The sequence below is a fragment of the Trachypithecus francoisi genome, unplaced genomic scaffold (genome assembly GCF_009764315.1).
Source record: "Trachypithecus francoisi isolate TF-2019V2 unplaced genomic scaffold, Tfra_2.0 Contig00582, whole genome shotgun sequence".
In the NCBI taxonomy this organism is placed as follows: Eukaryota; Metazoa; Chordata; class Mammalia; order Primates; family Cercopithecidae; genus Trachypithecus; species Trachypithecus francoisi.
The window spans coordinates 72,674-90,927 of NW_022680745.1; the positions used below are offsets into that span (position 1 = coordinate 72,674).

General features: G+C 37.3%; 1 protein-coding gene and 1 non-coding gene across 2 annotated transcripts; both read left to right on the forward strand.

The window, feature by feature from the left end:
• The first annotated feature begins 2,135 nt into the window (after window positions 1-2,135).
• LOC117085756 (putative ankyrin repeat domain-containing protein 30B-like) lies at window positions 2,136-17,448 on the forward strand. The gene is made up of 6 exons (XM_033214945.1): window positions 2,136-2,468; window positions 6,521-6,635; window positions 6,795-6,968; window positions 8,845-8,951; window positions 13,284-13,348; window positions 16,739-17,448. Exons 1-6 carry the CDS (start codon window positions 2,248-2,250, stop codon window positions 17,158-17,160), a joined length of 1,104 nt encoding a protein of 367 aa, XP_033070836.1. The 5' UTR covers window positions 2,136-2,247; the 3' UTR covers window positions 17,161-17,448.
• On the forward strand, window positions 11,917-12,023 carry LOC117085763. Its single transcript, XR_004438074.1, has one exon. It is a non-coding gene; the product is annotated as a U6 spliceosomal RNA (small nuclear RNA).
• Window positions 17,449-18,254: the final 806 nt, after the last annotated feature.

Here is an 18,254-nt window from a genome sequence, read left to right on the forward strand (position 1 = left end):
GTGAAAAGAATACAGTCCCATATATACACGTATGTGTTAACTGCGCATTCATTTTCTTTGTCCTTTTGTTGATCAAGGTCTTAGTGGTGGTCATGTATATTTGAATATGTTTTTAGTTATTAGCCCTTCATCATGTTATAGTTATTTTGGTCATTTTACTGATGCTTAATTGGTAAGAATCAATTTCACTAGGGATAAAAGTCAGAAGAACAGAAATTGTGAGTTCCTTTGTGAAGATTCAAGGACCTTCAAGGACCTCTGAACAGCCAAGGAAAATCATTCCTATTTTTCATCTTCAATGGAAAAAAGAGCCCATTATACCTTTCTAGCCTATCCTGGAATAAATAATAATTAAATGTTATTTATTGTAAACTAACAAAGGAAACAGTGTAAGTTAATGAAATGTAGTCTCTACAATTTGTTAGACTTTTTATTTTTTATTTATTTGTTATTTTTAGTTGGACTTTGTTTTTGAGACAGAATCTCCCTCTGTCACCTAGTCTGGAGTGCAATGGCTTGATCTCGGCTCACTGCAACCTTTGCCTCCCAGATTCAAGTGATTCTCCCTGCCTCAGCCTCCCTAGTAGCTGGGATTACAGGCACACACCAGCATGCCCGGCTATTTTTAGTAGAGACAGGGTTTTGCCATGTTGACCAGGCAGGTCTCCAACTCCTGACCTCAGGCCATCTGCCCGCTTTGACCTCCCAAAGTGCTGAGATTACAGGCTTGAGCCACCGCACCAAGCAACAAGCTAATTTTTGTGTGTTTAGTAGAGACCCGCCTTCACTTCATGTTGGCCAGACAGGTCCCCAACTAGACCTCAAGTGATCCACTGGGCTCGGCCTCCCAAAGTGCTGGGTTTACAGGCCAGAGACCCCGCGCCCGGCCGGCATTGATGTTACTTGAATTACAAAGTAACCGGCCAGGCGCAGTGGCTCACGCCTGTAATCCCAGCATTTTCAGAGGCCAAGGCAGGCAAATCACCTGAGATCGGGAGTTCCTGAGACCAGGCTGAGCAACATGGAGAAACCCCGTCTCTACTAAAAAATAAAAATACAAAATTAGCCGGCATGGTGGCACATGCCTGTATTCACTGCTATTCAGGAGGCTGAGGCAGGAGAATCGCTTGAACCTGGGAGGCAGAGGTTGTTGCAGTGAGCCGAGATCGCACCATTGCATTGTAGCCTAGGCAACAAGAGCCAGACTCCGTCTCAAGAAATAAAAATTACAGCCTGGCACAGTGGCTTATGCCTGTAGGCCCAGCACTTTGGGAGGCCCAGGCAGGCAGATCACTAGATCAGGATCAGCCCTAGGCTGAGCTGCAGCTGGCGTTTGAACGTGGCAGCAGCGGTGGCAACGCAGAACCTGTCCGTGCCACCAGCAGCGGCGAACCCCAGGGTCGGACACCGCCACTGCACCTAAGTCAGGCGGTGGGACCTCAGCTGTGGGAGGGCGGGAACCTGCCGCAAAGCCTCATCCCATCAGCTATACAGGGCCCGGAGGTCGCGAGCTTGCACTGCCAGCGCCGGCCAAGGAAGAGCAGAGCCCAGGGTGGAAGGGGGTGCACTCGGCGACCCTCAGCCGTCCGGGCCCCGCCCTGCAGCCTCCACTGTGGACTCAGGTGCAGCTCCCACCTGAACATGGCACGCGGCCAGCAGGGGCTCCAACCCGGACCCTGTCAGCGCCACCAGCCGGGCAGATACTTGGGCCAGAAGCCTCCAGGGCGCCTAAGTCAGGGGGTGGGTCCCCAGTTGCAGGAAGGCGGGAATCGACGCTCAGCGCCACCCTGGAGGCTGCACGGTGTCCAGCACCAGGGTCCAGCTCCTGGATCGCGGGTCGAGGAGAGGCCAGGGGCGGCTATGTCAAGCAGGCCGTGTTGCAGGGCGCCACCCACGTTCCGCTCCAAGGAGGCCCGCCAGCCCGGCAGCGCCTCAGCGGCAGGTGCCACCTGCACGCGGTGCCGGGTGGAGCGCGGCCAGGGCGCGTGTCTCCTCAGCCTGTTGAGTTGCGCATGAGCTGCTGCCTAACGGCTCTGCTCAGAATTTCTCCCGAGAGAGGCCGGAGTGTCCAAGAGCTTGGCGATACAGAAATTTTTACTGGTGTCGGGGCGGGTGCGGGAACTAAAGAAGGGCGAGTGGGAGCTGGGTGGGTGCTGGGGAAGGGCCAGCAGGAAGCGAGGGCGAGCGGTAGGGGCTGGGGAAGGGCGAGCGGGAGGCGCGGGTTCTCTCTAGCAGGGGGCTGCAGCCATGAAGAGGATCTCAGCTGCCGCTGGCAAGGGCGTGCCGGGCCCGAAGCGCCCGAGCGCCTTCAGCGAGCTGGTCTACACCAAGAACGACTCGTACATCATCCACTTCGGGGATCTCGGGAAGATCCATAAAGCTGCCTCCCTGGGCCAAGTCCGGAAGCTGGAGAGTATGACAGTAAGGAAGAAAACCATCGACCTCAACAAAAAAGACATGAAGAAGAGGTACCAGGCCCTGCCTGAGCCGGGGCTGCAGGAGGAGGTGGTGGCTGTGGGAGGATCGCCCCTTCAGAATGAGGGGCTGGGGGGCCTGGGGACGAGGGGAGCAGGTGGAGGAGTGGCGGGTGGAGGAGTGGCGGGCTGTGGGGCGGCCATCCTGGGCAGGCCCCCCAGGCCTGGGATGGGGGAGCCCTGCAGGGCAGAGGGCCCAGGCCACCTTAAAATCAACTCCACACTTTAGTTGCTTTCTTCTTCACTCCCACTTCCTCTCACAGAGCACTGTGTAGAAAATTTTAGAGTGATTTAACTCACAAAATTAAGTACATACAGGGTTTTACTTTTAATGTACAGATTTTAAAAGATAATGTTAGATACACTATGAAATGGTGCATAATGAAATAATTCCTATAATATATGAACTTCTTGGCTAAAAATTCTTTGGATAAAGTCCAATGTCCATTTTGATATCAATGAATGTCTATGTAAATATGTTCTTTGCTGAGGGACCCTAGAAGGAAACTTGGAGGTGGGAAGATGGTTTATGTTCTTGAATTTAAGAAGACTCATTTTTCTCAAGATGCAACTTCTTTATCAGTTTTACATAAACCAAATAAAGTTATCAACGTTTTAACATTTTTAAAATTACACAGGCTTTTACTATTGTGATGACATTTTAAATATTTTGTAACGGAATAAAGAAACCCTGCCCTTCTAGACATCAAAATGTGCTATTAATTTGCACAAGATGGGCCGGGAGCAGTGGCTCACGCCTGTAATTCCAGCACTTTGGGTGGCTGAGGCGGGTGGATCATCTGAGGTCAGGAGTTCAAGACCAGCCTGGCCAATATGGTGAAACACCGTCTCTACAAAAATACAAAACTTAGCCGGGCCTGATGTCGGCTGCCTGTAATTCCAGCTACTCGGGAGGCTGAGGCGGGAGAATCAGTTGAACCTGATAGGTTGAGGTTGCAGTGAGCTGAGATCCTGCCATTGCAATCCAGCCTAGGCAACAGAGTGAGGCTCTGTCTAAAAAAAAAAAATAAACAAACAAAAAATCACAAATTGTTTGCTAACAGCTGAAAAGACAGGTAATTGAATACAACAGAATAGAAAATCCAGAAACACCCAAATATATGTAAGAATTTAGAACTTGATAATGGTCACACTTTATACTAGTAGGAAAAGAATTAGTTTCATAAGTGAAATGCCTGCTTTTTGGAGAAAACTAGATTTTTATGGCACAAAATAAGTTCCTGATGGAATATAGAATAAAAATTTTTAATATACAAAATGATAAAAATAGCAGAAAAACATAAATGCCTATTTACACAGATACATTTTTATGTTGACAAAACCTTTCTAAGAAGCTCAGAAGCAAGCATTCTGAAGGGTAATTTAGTAAAACAAAAATTAAATTACCCTGCATATGTGAAAAAATAAAAGGCAGCATACTTGTAAATATTTACTACTCATGTATGTGTATGTGTGTATACATATTAGATTTAAAAATCTTTGTTTTGTAGAGAATTCACTCAAATCAACAGAAAATCCTCTAATTTAAAATTGGACAATTTAAATTAGTTATCTAAATTGCAGATCTAAAAAAAGTACTGGGCCTCTAATTTAAAACTGGGCAAAGTCCTTTTTTAAGATCTGCGAGTGACCTATGCACATAGGAAACAATATTTAGTGTTCCTGGTTAGAGAAGACATTTAAGTTAAAAGAGGAATCAAATACTGTTTCCTACCTACAAAGTTTGTGAGGATAAAAAGCAGTGACATTCATAGTACTCTTTAAAGTGTAAGTTTCGGATGACTTTTCAAATAGACAATTTGATGGTAAGTACCATATTTAAAAATTGTATATGCCCATTAGTGATCAATTCTATTATACTAAAATATTTTTAGAAAATAATGAAACATACTCACAATTTCTTTTCTGAGCACTGCTTAAAATATCAATGTATTAAAAAGAATCCATTTAATGGTTTTTATAAATACATTTCAGTGAGTTTACAGCATGGGATAATATGTGACCACTCAAGGCAGAAACATATACAGAAGTATGTTGACATTTGAAAATGGATTTTGGTGTACCAAGTGAGGGTAAAATTCAGTTTGATTATACATACAGACTATGGTCTTGTGTTATCGGAAATTATGTCCAAAATATGATAAAATTTGTTATTTGAGGACATTTGTTTTAAATAAAATGCTTTTCCTTTTTATTATTTTTGATTTCTGCATTGAGCATGTACAATGCTATTAGTAAAAGTTTATTATTAATGAAATAATTTTTGGGAAGAGCAGCAATATGTATTTTGCACAGATAAAGATAATTTCTTGCTTTATATATTTTTTCTGTGCATTAGTATATTCTGTGAACTTTTAGCATCTTCAGAAGAGAATCTTTTATCTGTGCTTATTGATTTACATATACATTTTATTAAACACATATTTTTATTATATATAGATTTATTACTTATATGTCAATAACTATAGATTAATCATTTTAGTGTAGTTTTATTATTAGAAAAATAAAATAGCAAATATAAGTGCTTTATTTATAGCAATTTTTAAGATATTGAACTTCCTAACTGTATTTATTCTTTTAATCCATTCATCACATGTAAGCTGAATGCCTATTATGTAGAAGATACATTCTATTAACTCTCAAGACCTTTTCATCCTTAAAAATTTCACATTTACCTGCTCAGCCTGAGCAAAGTGAGGGATTTAAAATTGGAGTATTAGAGCTGAATCTCAATTTAAGCTTTTCCTCTCATCTTTCAAACAAAAACACTTCTGAAGTGAGAAACTAGTAAAAGATAACTACCAACCATGATACTGGAAATTTATAACAGCTCTAAATAGTAATATTAATCGTCAAAAACATCTAATTTACATGCATTCTATAATCTAATATGAATTTCCATACATTCTGTAAATCTAAATATGGATAAAATGCCATACCTATTTATTGAATCCAAAGTTTTCTTTGGCTTGAAGTTTTTTTTTTTTTATTTTTTTTATTTTATTTTTTATTATACTTTAAGTTCTAGGGTACATGTGCTGACGTTTATATCATGTATAACTGTGCATCCCTTATGATAGAGTGTGTGATGTTCCATCCAAGTGATTCATTGTTCATTTATGATGAGAACTTTGGTTTCTCTTCTGATAGTTTGCTAAGAATATGGATTCCAGCTGCATATTACAAAGGACGCAATTAATAGCTTGTTTTAACAATTTTTGTTTTTATTTCAACTCTCCTTTTGTGTAGTACTCTTAAAAGGTATAATTTCTTTCAGTGTCAATCCTGTGAGTAGGACTGCCATACATATGTATGTATATACCATATTCCACTTCTTGGAAGGCACTGTGAATTGTGTGATGCCTCCTTATTTTATGCACCAATAAAAGATTGTTTAAATTTCTGCCAAATATAGTTGTAATAAATAATGAATTATAAATGGCATTTGCATGTCAGAGATGTTAAAATATGAGAAATTGAGCATCTTAGAATCTTTAAAATACTGTGTTACCTCTACTTTTAAAAACACCACAAAGTAGGCATAATTGCACCATTTTACTTAAAATGTTTTCTTTGTTAAGTAGTAGTAATAATTACAATATCTAACAATTACTGAGCTGTTACACGTACTAGGAACTCTCCCAAATACTTTGCGTAGATTCTCATTGAGGCATCACAGTGATGTCCTGAGATAACTACTGTATTCATCTTCATTTGACTGATGAGAAAATCGAGGTGCAGAAAGTTTAAGTGACAGCTAGAAAGTGAAAGATCTTAAAGTAATATTCAAGCTCAAGTTGAACTGAATCCAAAGGTCAAGTTCTTTGTATTCAAACAGGCCACTCTTTCGTTAATGTAGTGAGCAAAAAGAGTGAATGAACATTGTACTTTCTTCAGGAGAATATTAAATGTTTGTTTTGAAGGCAGAGAAAGAGCCTGGTATTTAATGTTTACAATTACATAAATCATTGTATGTTTTGAGACAGTGGACTAAACTTTGCCAACAAGTCCTCTCACTCTCATAGGACTGCTCTACACTGGGCCTGTGTCAACGGTCATGCAGAAGTAGTAACATTTCTGGTAGACAGAAAGTGCCAACTTGATGTCTATGATGGCGAAAGCAGGACACCTCTGATGAAGGTATATAGTAGTCAATTTTTTTCAGTAGAAGATGGATTTAGTTCAAATACACAGAATAAAAATGAATTCAGTTGAAACACAACTAGTCTGTGAAACCTGTGGAATACTTATTTTGATTTCCTATAATTTATAATTTACTTCTTGCTTTAATACCGACAGGCTCTGCAATGCCAGAGGGAAGCTTGTGCAAATATTCTGATAGATTCTGGTGCTGATGTAAATGCTGTAGATATATATGGCAACACAGCTCTCCATTATGCTGTTTATAGTGAGAATTTATCAATGGTGGCAAAACTGCTGTCCCATGATACAGTCATCGAAGTGCAAAACAAGGTAGACGTTAACCAATGTTATTTTCAAAATATTTGAAATCCATTTGTTTTAACGTTAACATATGTAAAACTGTTATATTTGGAAGCTCAAACATTCCTTGAATGAAAATAAGTTGAAAGAACTTAATTACCTAAGATTTTACTTTAAATATAATATTTTTACAAGAACTATTAGAGACTATGGCTTTTCTGTGCATTTATGATAAATATTTGAGTTTGTTAAAGGTAAAACTTTTTCAAATATTCTTTCCACCCAAGTTTTTTTTCTTTCCAATTATTGTAAAACTACAGGAAAGCAAAATTTGCCTTCATAAATTGAGTCAACATGTAAAATTTAGGAGACATGCAGAAATCTAGATTTCTTCTTAAAGGATTGAATCTGGTGTCTCTTGAGCCCACATGACTGTTTGGCATGCTAAGAAGACGTTTTAGCTTTACACAAAGCATATGTTTCCAGTTTGCTACTGTGCCCACCTAGTTACATCACTTACTCAACTTACCTCTTTTGCCTTTGTAAATATTTCAGTGATCAATTCCTCTCTCATAGTATATGTTGGTAAAGATTTCAAGGTATTCAAGGCAGTTTATTGGTGTTTATAATATATAGTTTATATTTTACATTAATTCATTAATATTGGGGTTGACTTCTAGAATTTAGAAGATTTTTTTAAACAATGATTTTTCTGTATATAAACCATAAATAATAATCTTTTATTAGAATGCTTTTAAGCCTTTTTAGATTAATCATGGTTGTATTTGAATAAGTTATGCACATTGCAGAAAATATTATATCCTTCTTCCCAGAATTGTCCCTTAAAATTCAAGTGATTTAGGGGCTTCTATTATGCTAATCCACATAGATGAGTTAGAACTTTCATTAATAAGCCATTTTATTCATGTTTTTGATGTTTTGCCAAAAATTAAGTAGCAATTACAATAGAAACCAGAATACAAATGGATTATTGCATTTTAAGAAATAGATATGCATTAGGATCCTAGGATTGTCATTATAATTGAGAATAAACTTTTATACTGACTTTCTAATAGCTGAGATAAAATCTTATTGTCTTGTAACAGAAGAAACCCCATGGACCATTTAATAATAAGCAGTCAAAGTTCATTTGAAGCCAATCTCTTTTAATTTAGAGCCACTTCCTTAGTGACTCATTTAGAGCAGGAGTGCCTGACATTGGCATCTGGAATCTTGGGATTATCGATAGAAGAGAATCAAGAGAGTTTTTATCACCTAGAGGAAACCTCCATTTTTCTTGGGAAGCTTACAAAACTTATTCCTGAAATTCTAATTTGTCAAATGTTAATCTCTGCCACAAAAATACATTGTCAAATAAGTATTAGGCAAAGTTCAAGTCATTTATTGAATAATGGACATTTAATTCACAGTTTTATAATATTTCTTGAACATATATAATGGTGGAATCTGTTGGGGTACAGTGCTTCTGGTAAGGTAATTATTCTCTGGAATATAGTTTAAGAAACACTGCCCTAGAGGTAATTATTTAGATTACTCATTTAGTCAAAAACAAATTATTTACTACTATGCCTTAGGGTTTAAGGATATAGAGATAAAAGATACAGCCCTTGCCCTCAAGAAGCTCTTGGTTTAGATGGGAAACCATAAAATCATTACAATATAATGATTTTTGGAGATAACCAGAGTTAATGTGGTGATGCAGAGGTTGAATGTTTATAAGGGAAGGTGCAGTGCATGGGATAGCACAGAAAAGGGAGAAAGAAGGGACTGCTATTGATTTACTTTCTATTTTATGTGTTTAAGTTAATAGGATATTATGCAAGGTATTCAGTTCAGTTGAGAGATATGTAATTTCATGATTATAAATTGTTTTGATATTTTGCAGGCTAGCCTCACACCTCTTTTACTGGCCATAATGAAAAGAAGTGAGCGAATTGTGGAATTCTTACTGACAAAAAATGCAAATGCAAATGCAGTTAATGAGTTTAAATGGTATGGTACTTTTTTTTTTTATTAAAAAACACTTGACTAGTGTTCTAGAGTAATAACACTCAGGTCAGAAATATTAAATTAACAATATTTAGTTAAAATTATTAGATTATAGTGAAACATATCAACACAAATTATCAGAAGAAAATCAATTATTTGGACTGGTCAACATGAAGAACAGTATATAGTAGCACTTATCTTCTCTTATTATATCGACTGATTCTTATGTGTAATCTGATGTTTTTGGTTGCATCATCTTCTATTAATGAAAGTGGTTCTGTATTAGTTTTAAGAAGTGTGAATCTTTTCAATTTATTTTATAATTCAATATTGAATTATTAACAGTTTTATAGTATTTTTCTAACTTCTCTTTTTTATACACTTTTTAAAAAATGCAATATTTGCTGGGCACGGTAGCTGTCGCCTGTTATCCCAGCACTTTGGGAGGCCAAGGTGATTGGATCACATGAGGCCAGGAGTTTGAGACCAGCTTAGCCAATATGGTGAAACCCTACCTCTAATAAAAACACAAAAATTAGCTGGGCATGGTGGCACATGCCTGTAGTCCCAGCTACTCAGGGGGCTGAGGCACGAAAATTGCTTGACCCAAGAGGCAGAGGTTGCAGTGAGCTGAGATCATGCCACCACACTCCAGCCTGGGTAATAGAGTGAGATTCTGTCTCAAAGGAAAAAAAAGCAATATTAAATAGAAATAGGAGTATAAAATCATTTTGTCCTTAGGATGACTATTTGCTTTAATAAAGTTGTTTTCCTTGAAGCATATTAATTTTAGGTTATCCCTATGTGACTGTTAATTGCTGTCACCAGATACTGTGAATTTATTATTATTTTTTCCTTTTTTATTCATAGGGTATTTTTAATTTGAATGGGTAGAGGGAAGAAAGACATCTTTAATTGGATTAATATTTTAGTTAATTAAGATAAGCCATAGGTGAGTGATAAAGAGAAAAGATGCTTTTGATTCACACAAGACTGAGTTTAATTTATAGCTTCCTCACTTGATAGGTGTGACTTTGCAAACATTACTTAATACCAAGTATGATTTTCTATATGAAAAGGAGAATAGTAATATGTCCTTTAAGAATGATTATATTGAAGTAACATTATAAATATCAACAGCATTTAATTCAGTATTTCATACGTTGTTATCAGCATCATTAACTAAACTTACTATGACTGCTACTACTATCATTATTCCTAATATTGTTTTAAGCCTTCAGATTGCTCTCACTTGTCTAACTTCTAGCTGATTTTGAAGTACAAAATATTATATTAGACCAAGGAAGAAATAGATACTTTTTCACTTAAATATTTACCTCTTTGAGATTAGTGAACAAAGCATAATTCCTTGCCTCTCAAAGGACTTTATGTTAGCCAATTCTAGTATGCCATATCCCAATGGGACATGAGTCTTTTTGCCCCTTCCTTTTAGATTTGGTGGTGATTTGCAAGGATAAACACTTGAGCACTCAAGATACTTATGTTTGTTAGTACATGTAAATGGTTAATTCTACACTGACAGGCACATATTAAATTGGTTCTGCTCATAATAAGTTATCTCTTTGTTATTTTAGCACAGCCCTTATGCTTGCCATATGTGATGGATCATCAGAGATAGTTGGCATGCTTCTTCAGCAAAATGTTGACATCTTTGCTGAAGATATGTATGGAATGACTGCAGAACGTTATGCTGCTGCTTGTGGAGTTAATTTGTAAGTGTTTACATTTAAAAGCTAGGTGAGATTTTATAGTTTGTTTCAGGTAGTTTTTGAATGACAGTGACTTAGTTCACTTCATCAGCCAGAAACTAGGCAAAAAGCCAGACTAGTTAGAAGGAGTATTGGGTCCAGGATTCTTTATTTTAGGACTTTTAACAACTTTATCCCTAGGGATCCTAATGTTGACTGCTTGATTTGAAGTATAATCCCTATGCCCGGGATAAATACAGTGTCACAATGTTAATTTTTCTAATTAGTTATTTGGGTCTTGAAATGTTCACTTTGGCAGAAAACCTGATAGTGTCCCCTGGGGGCTATCTTCCATATCTCAATACTTGAATTTTTAAAAAGAATCTAAGGGGTTCCTTAAGTCCAAGGAAGATAGTCATTTTGTATAAGTCAGAAGGACTAGGGGGGACATGGCCATTCTCTTCATTTTGTTATTTTCATTGATTCTGTTGCTGCATCGTTGCCATTGAATTTGCGCCTGCAGTCTGGCAATGATCGACCTTTGTGACCAGGATGCCCTTACTAACACAGATCCCTCAGTTTTCATAGTGATCCATATGTACACTTCAAAGTTATTACAGTTTTTTAAAATTCACATACATATTCTCAGCCATTGTTTCCAAAGTACCAGCACTCCGCTCTGGCAGCTAGAACTTTTATCTTTAGCCACACACATAGTGAGCAAATTGACCCTTCTCCTCCCACTCAAAACCTCATGTGAAACCCACATCTTAACCTGGACTTGGCCTATACCTTCATGTTAAGTTATTCTTTGAGTGACTTCTTTCTATTTTCTCTAGCAAATATTAGTTGTGATAGTTTAAAACTGTAAGTCAGGTTGAAATAATGTTACAGGAAGAAATTAGAGATCCATTTTTATTCTGTTACCAGATCTATATCCCTGGCCCTTTATATCCTGTGTAGCACCATTTTGTAGGTAGTGGAAGGTTTCATCTTATTCTGTAAAATCCCATGTCATCTTTCCAAAGTTGTAGTGGGTTCCAACTTGTGGTTGTCCCCTCAAGTGATTCTTTTCTCCTAAAAGTAAAAATCTTCCTTGTTACTTGCATCTCTACCTTGAGTTTTTAAAATATTTTCAAATTCTGCATTACCATGAAGCCATTCAATAGACTTCACTCTATCTCAAGTAAGTTGTTTAGATTTAACAGAGCTAAGCCTCATCCATCACTGATAGTCTTCACATATAAAAGTAGGGATTTGTGCTGACTTCAGGGGTACATATGCTAAAATTGAAACAATGTCGAGAAGGTCAGCATGGTCCCTGCACAAGGATGACATACAAATCTGTGAAGTGTTGCATATTTCTTGCAGTCCCCAAAAGGACATCTGACTACTTTCTAACTAGCTCCAAGGAAACGGTGTGAGTCAAAGCAAAATGGGTGACACCCATTTTGCAATTGTGATTTTCATACAAAAAATATTTATGTAAGGTGATATATGAAATGAGGTGTGGTAACACATAGGATCTTCTGTGCAATATGTTGTTAGTAGGCATCTCAGAAATGAGAAAATACCAACTTACATCTTCTTTGTGGAACTTATAAAAAATAAAGGTAGGGTTTTGTCTTCTACAGCAGCTGGAAATGAACATAGTGACTAAGCATCATTCTAACAAAGATTTGTTCATTCAGGTTAAGGGAGGTAGATAAAGAGTAGTAGTAGTCCAAGCCAGATGCTGACATCTGTTAGTTTTCTGCCTTTGGTGTGACTGATGAGCTCAGTAATAGAGGATAATCAGGTTATCCAATTTAATGAATTAATATATTTATAAATAAATTTCATTACAAATTATAAAATAGCTTAGATGCCTTGAATTACAAGCCACAAGGAATAGAACATCTAATAACCAAAAGCAGGAATTAATAACAGAAAACTGCAACATTTGAACAATATAACCTATGAATAAACACTTAAAAAAAAAAATTTATTTTTTGTAGAGACAGAGTCTCCCTGGGTTGCCCAGGCTGGTCTTGAACTTCTAGGCTCAAGCAGTCCTCCTGTCTCAGCATCCCAAAGTGATTGCATCACAGGCATGAGCCACTGCACCAGGCCAACACATGGTGTTTTATTGGGAATTTTAAAATAGCTTCAGCAATAAGGTTCAAGAATCAATTATTTCATTGCTTCATTATTTCTTTGAGCATTTTAAAAATGTTTTCTTGTTAAATCTTTGTGATAACCTAGTGAAATAAGGCTCTAAAATCCTCATTTTTAGAAGACATTGAGCCTAAGATAAGCAACTTGTTCAAGAAAAAATACCTGTTGGTAACTGCGCTAGGACTTTTTCTGAGTTAGGGACATTTTCTATTAAGCCAAGCTAACTCTAGTTAAATTTACTGAGTTATACAGCCCTCAATTCATGAGTATTTCATCTTGCTTTATTTCTTCTTTCATTAGAAGCCTAATAAGTTCATAGAGCTTACAAACTTAAAGTCTATGGAATAAGTAATATTCTGATGTTAGCTCTGATATTGTCTGAAATACTCTAAGAACTTAATAAATTTAGTAAATGTTTTTTATATCAGTGTTAAAATAGTAATTTTATTTATTACATTTTTATACGTAGCATTCATCAACAACTTTTGAAACATATACGAAAATTATCTAAAAATCCTCAAAATACCAATCCAGGTAAGATTTCGGATAGTAAGCTACTCTTGGTGTTGCTACCATAAGATTATGGAAGTGTTGATCATGAAAAAGCAATTCAAAAAGCAATGTGTAAATAGCATGTGTTTACATATATATATATGTATATGTGGTGTGTACATATGTGTATATATAGCTTTGATTTAATTTTTTTAGTTTATTATTCAGAGTTAGTTAAGAATTTAGTTGTAGGTAGTTTATAATTTCAAAAAATGTTATCTGAAAAAGTATTAATTATGGTCCCTAAAATCCTATATAATACTTTTGTATATATAGTAACACAATTTTGTATATTGTATGATTCCTCAATTGTCATAACAACTTAGACTTGTTATAAAATGTATAACCCTTTGTGTGATTGATAAGCTCAGTAATAGGGGATGATCAGGTTATCCAATTTAATGAATTAATATATTTATAAACAAATTTTATTACAAATTATAATTAGTTTACACGCCCTGAATTACAAGCCACAAAATTCGACCATCTAATAACGAAAAGTAGGAATTAATAACAGAAAATTGTAACATTTGAATATTATAACCTGCGGGGGTCTATCCTGCAGACCCCGGCTGCGTGACAGATGAGACGCATATCCAGACACCGATATTCAGTGAAAGAGCAGCAAGGGTTCTCAGCCAATTTTACAGACACCAAGGAAGTTGCTGTAAAGAGTCAGCAGCCACAACCCTGGCAAGCTGGCCCTGTGGGCAAAGTTTTAATGACAAAGGCTTTGAGTCAACATACCTGTGGGTAATTAATCTGGTCGCCCCACCCCGGGAGAGCCATCCTGCCATAGGTGATCAAAGGGGAGTCTTAAAGCCGCATGAGTGGCCGGGCGCGGTGGCTCAGGCCTGTAATCCCAGCACTCTGGGAGGCCGAGGCGGGCGGATCACGAGGTCAGATGATCAAGACCATCCTAGCTAATATGGTGAAACCCCGTCTTTACTAAAAATACAAAAAATGAGCCAGGCTCTGTGGCGGGTGCCTGTAGTCCCAGCTACTCCAGAGCTGAGGCAGGAGAATGGCGTGGACCCGGGAGGCGGAGCTTGCAGTGAGCTGAGATCACACCACTGCACTCCAGCCTGGACCACAGAGTGAGACTCCGTCTCAAAAAAACAAAAACAAAACAAACAAAAAAAGCATGAGTAAATAAGCTATTTAGATAAACTACTCTACTTTCCTTTGTACCCACTTTAAGCTATTTGCTCAAGGTAAAGATTAGACTGCTTTCAGCCATAACCCTATCTTGAGACTTTTACAAAACCTTCCGGCCTTCCAAGAAGATTTGTGTCTATGTCCTATAATGTCATCTTAAAATGTTTCCCACCAACCTGATGAACTCCTACAATAACCTCTGAAGAAACACGGTTTTATTTATTTATTTATTTACTGTAGAGACAGGGTCTTCTTATGTTGCCCTCAGGCTGGTATTGAACTTCTGGGCTCTATTTAATTTTTACAATAAATGGTTTGCATTTAGTAAATGATAATTAATTACAGTTGAATCTTGAGCAATATAAGAGTTAGGGTGCTGATCCCCCATGCAGCTGAAAATCTGCTTCATATGAAACTCTGTTTCTTATGACTCCACCAAAACTTTGCTAATAGTCCACTCTTGACCTGGAGCCTTATTGAAAGCATAAACAGTCAATTAACACATAGTTTCTGTTTTATATGCACTGTATACTGTATTCTTACAATAAAGTGAGCTAGAGGAAAGAAACTGCTAGAAGGAGGAAAAAATATATTCACTATTTATTAAGTGGAAGTGAATTAGTATACATAAAAATCTTCATTCTTATTGCCTTCACATTGAGTAGTCTGATAAGGAGAAGGCAGAGGAGAGATTTGTCTTGCTATCTTCCAGTGGCAAAGGAAAAGAAAAATCTATTAGTGGGCTCCTAGAGTGAAAACCCTTATTCGAGGATCAACTGTGTGACATAGTGACTTGTGTCACTAAAAAAGTAACTATCTTTAGAATTTGGAATTTAATAATACTTTTCTGGCACCATAAACAAATGTCAACAAGAATTGCAAAACTTAGCCAGGGTACATCAGTACCAATAGGAGATTATCTTTCAACGATACCTACGGGGTGCAGAAGTTGGAAAAGCAATTCTTTATTGAGAAGCGCAGGATGTTACATAGTCTTGTACCAACAAGGTCTCACTATTATCAACTTCATTCCCTCTAAGTTGAAACCAAATAAGATATATTTACTTCATTAGAACAAGGTATGTTGTTCTATCTGCTGGATAATTAGTGTGTTAATAGTAATTTTATTACAGGAAGATACTCTGTTTCTAATAGCCAAAATATTATCATTATAAATATTCAAATAGCTTAACTCTAAACTCAAAAAGTTATAAAAAAATTACAAACATTTTTCACAATAATGAAAATGCTACTATGATACTTAAATGTGACACAATACTTTTTACAATATGAACTGTATGAGCACATCTTTAATTTATTATATATTTATCAAAGGACCTCTATAATTTAAATTTGGCAAGCTGCAGGAGACAAAGATGGAATACACATAGTTTGGGTCTTTACAGTGCTCATAATACAGTAGAGCTGTGTCTACTGAATTTCTGTATTTTTCCAACATAATTTCTTTAAAAATGTTTTTTTTTTTTCATTTATCCACTTGTCCACTTAACAAATAACTGTCAGGTATCTTTAAGGTACTAAGCATCTTCCTTGTTATTATCATTGTCATTTTTTATTTGCTTCTTTATTAAGGTACTAAGCATTTTTCCTCTTATTGTCATCTTTTTTATTATTTATTACTTTATTTAGTGTTTACTCTGTGCCAGAACCCCTTTGAGACCTTATAATTATTACTTATTATGTCTTGTCATTACCATATTCAGCATGTGTCAGACATTTTATATCCAAGGTGAAGAATTAAAGCTTTAAAAAATTTGGTAGTGTCCAGGCATAGTGGCTCACTCCTATAATCCTAGCACTTTGGGACGTCAAGGCAGATGGTTTGCTTGAACTCAGGAGTTTGAGACCAGCCTGACTATCATGGTGAAACCCATCTCTACTCAATACGAAAAATTAGCCGGGTGATGTAGCCTGTGCCTGTAATCCCAGCTACTTGGGAGGCTGAGGTAGGAGGGTCACTTGAGGTGGGAGAACTGCTTGAATTGCATTGAGCTGAGATCGCACCACTGCACTCTAGCCTGGGTAACAGAGCAAGAATCCATCAAAAAAAAAAAAAAAAAAAAGAGAGAGAGAAAAGAAAAGTTTGGTAATATGTAAGAAAAGCATATAGAATGAGTAGAAGTTTGCCAGGTGAAGAGTCAGGAGGATGATATTTAGCAGAAAGAAAATTTAACCAGATTGCGTGTTTGGCAGAAGGAACATCTGCAGGAACAACTGATGAGGCTGCACCCTTGGCAGAAAGAACACCTGACATGGCTGAAAGCTTGGTGGAAAAACCACCTCATGAGGCTGCACCCTTGGTGGAGGGAACATCTGACAAAATTCAATGTCTGGGGAAAGCGACATCTGGAAAGTTTGAACAGTCTTCAGAAGAAACACCTAGGAAAATTATGAGGCCTACAAAAGAAACATCTGAGAAATCTGCATGGCCAGCAAAAGAAAGACCTAGGAAGATCACATGGGAGGAAAAAGAAACATCTGTAAAGACTGAATGCGTAGCAGGAGTAACACCTAATAAAACTGAAGATTTGGAAAAAGGAACATCTAAGATGATCACATGTCCTACAAAAGAAACATCTATAAAAGCAAGTACAAATGGTAAGATGCTTGAGTGAACTTTGTAGGGTTTATTGGCACTTCAGGTTTCCTAGTAAAAAAAGCGTGATATGGGAGTTGTTGGGAATGACTTGAATATGTAAATAAGGCAAGCTTAGACAACACTTTTTAATAGTATAGAAATAAGTAGATCTTATTCTGTAGGCCCTGGAAAAATTCTCACAATACTTCTGATTGTAAATAGTAGATGAACTAACAATGGCTAAAACCATAGGAACTAAAGTTCTTTTGGTGGTTCAGGGATATCATAGGATCCCATTATTTATTTATTTATTTATTTATTTTGAGATGGAGTTTCACACTGTTGCCTGGGCTGGAGTGCAATGGCGCAAGCGATCTCGGCTCACTGCAACCTTTGTCTCCTGGGTTCATGCAATTCTCCTGCCTCAGTCTCCCAAGTAGCTGGCATTACAGGCACCCACCACCATACCTGGCTAATTTTTTGTATTTTTAGTAGAGACAGGGTTTCACTATATTGGCCAAACTCGAACCCCTGACCTCGTGATATCCCCTCCTTGGCCTCCAAAAGTGCTGGGAATTCAGGTGTAAGCTACCGTGCCCAGCCAGGATCCCACTTTTGGTAGGCTAATTAACAACAGCTCCAATCATCACGCTCTCTCCAGACAATATTTAAAGGCTGGAAGGACTCCTTTTGTTCACATGTTTCCTTTAAATAGGGAGAAAACTTGGAAGCTTGCAGTAATCTTCCTGTAACCTTTTTGTTGGCTGGATTATACCATATGCCATTTCTAAGCCAGTCACTAGGAAAGCAAATGTAATTACTGTGATTAGTTTAGAATAATGATTTCTCTTTGTGAGATGGAATAGGGGTAATGGAATAATGAATATCTAAATAAACTTGTGTTTCTACAGCAAGAAAGAATAAATAATGACTATGCATAGGAAGCCAGCAATGTTTTCTGCAGGGATTCATTGGAAAAGTTTGAGCAGGGGAGTCACAAGATTAGATCTGAGTATCAGGGCATTTTGGTCATGGTATAAGGCAGAGATTGGCAAACTTTTCCTGTAAAGTGCCAGATAGGAAATATGTTAGACCACCAGGTGTGGTGGCTCATGCCTATAATCCCAGCAG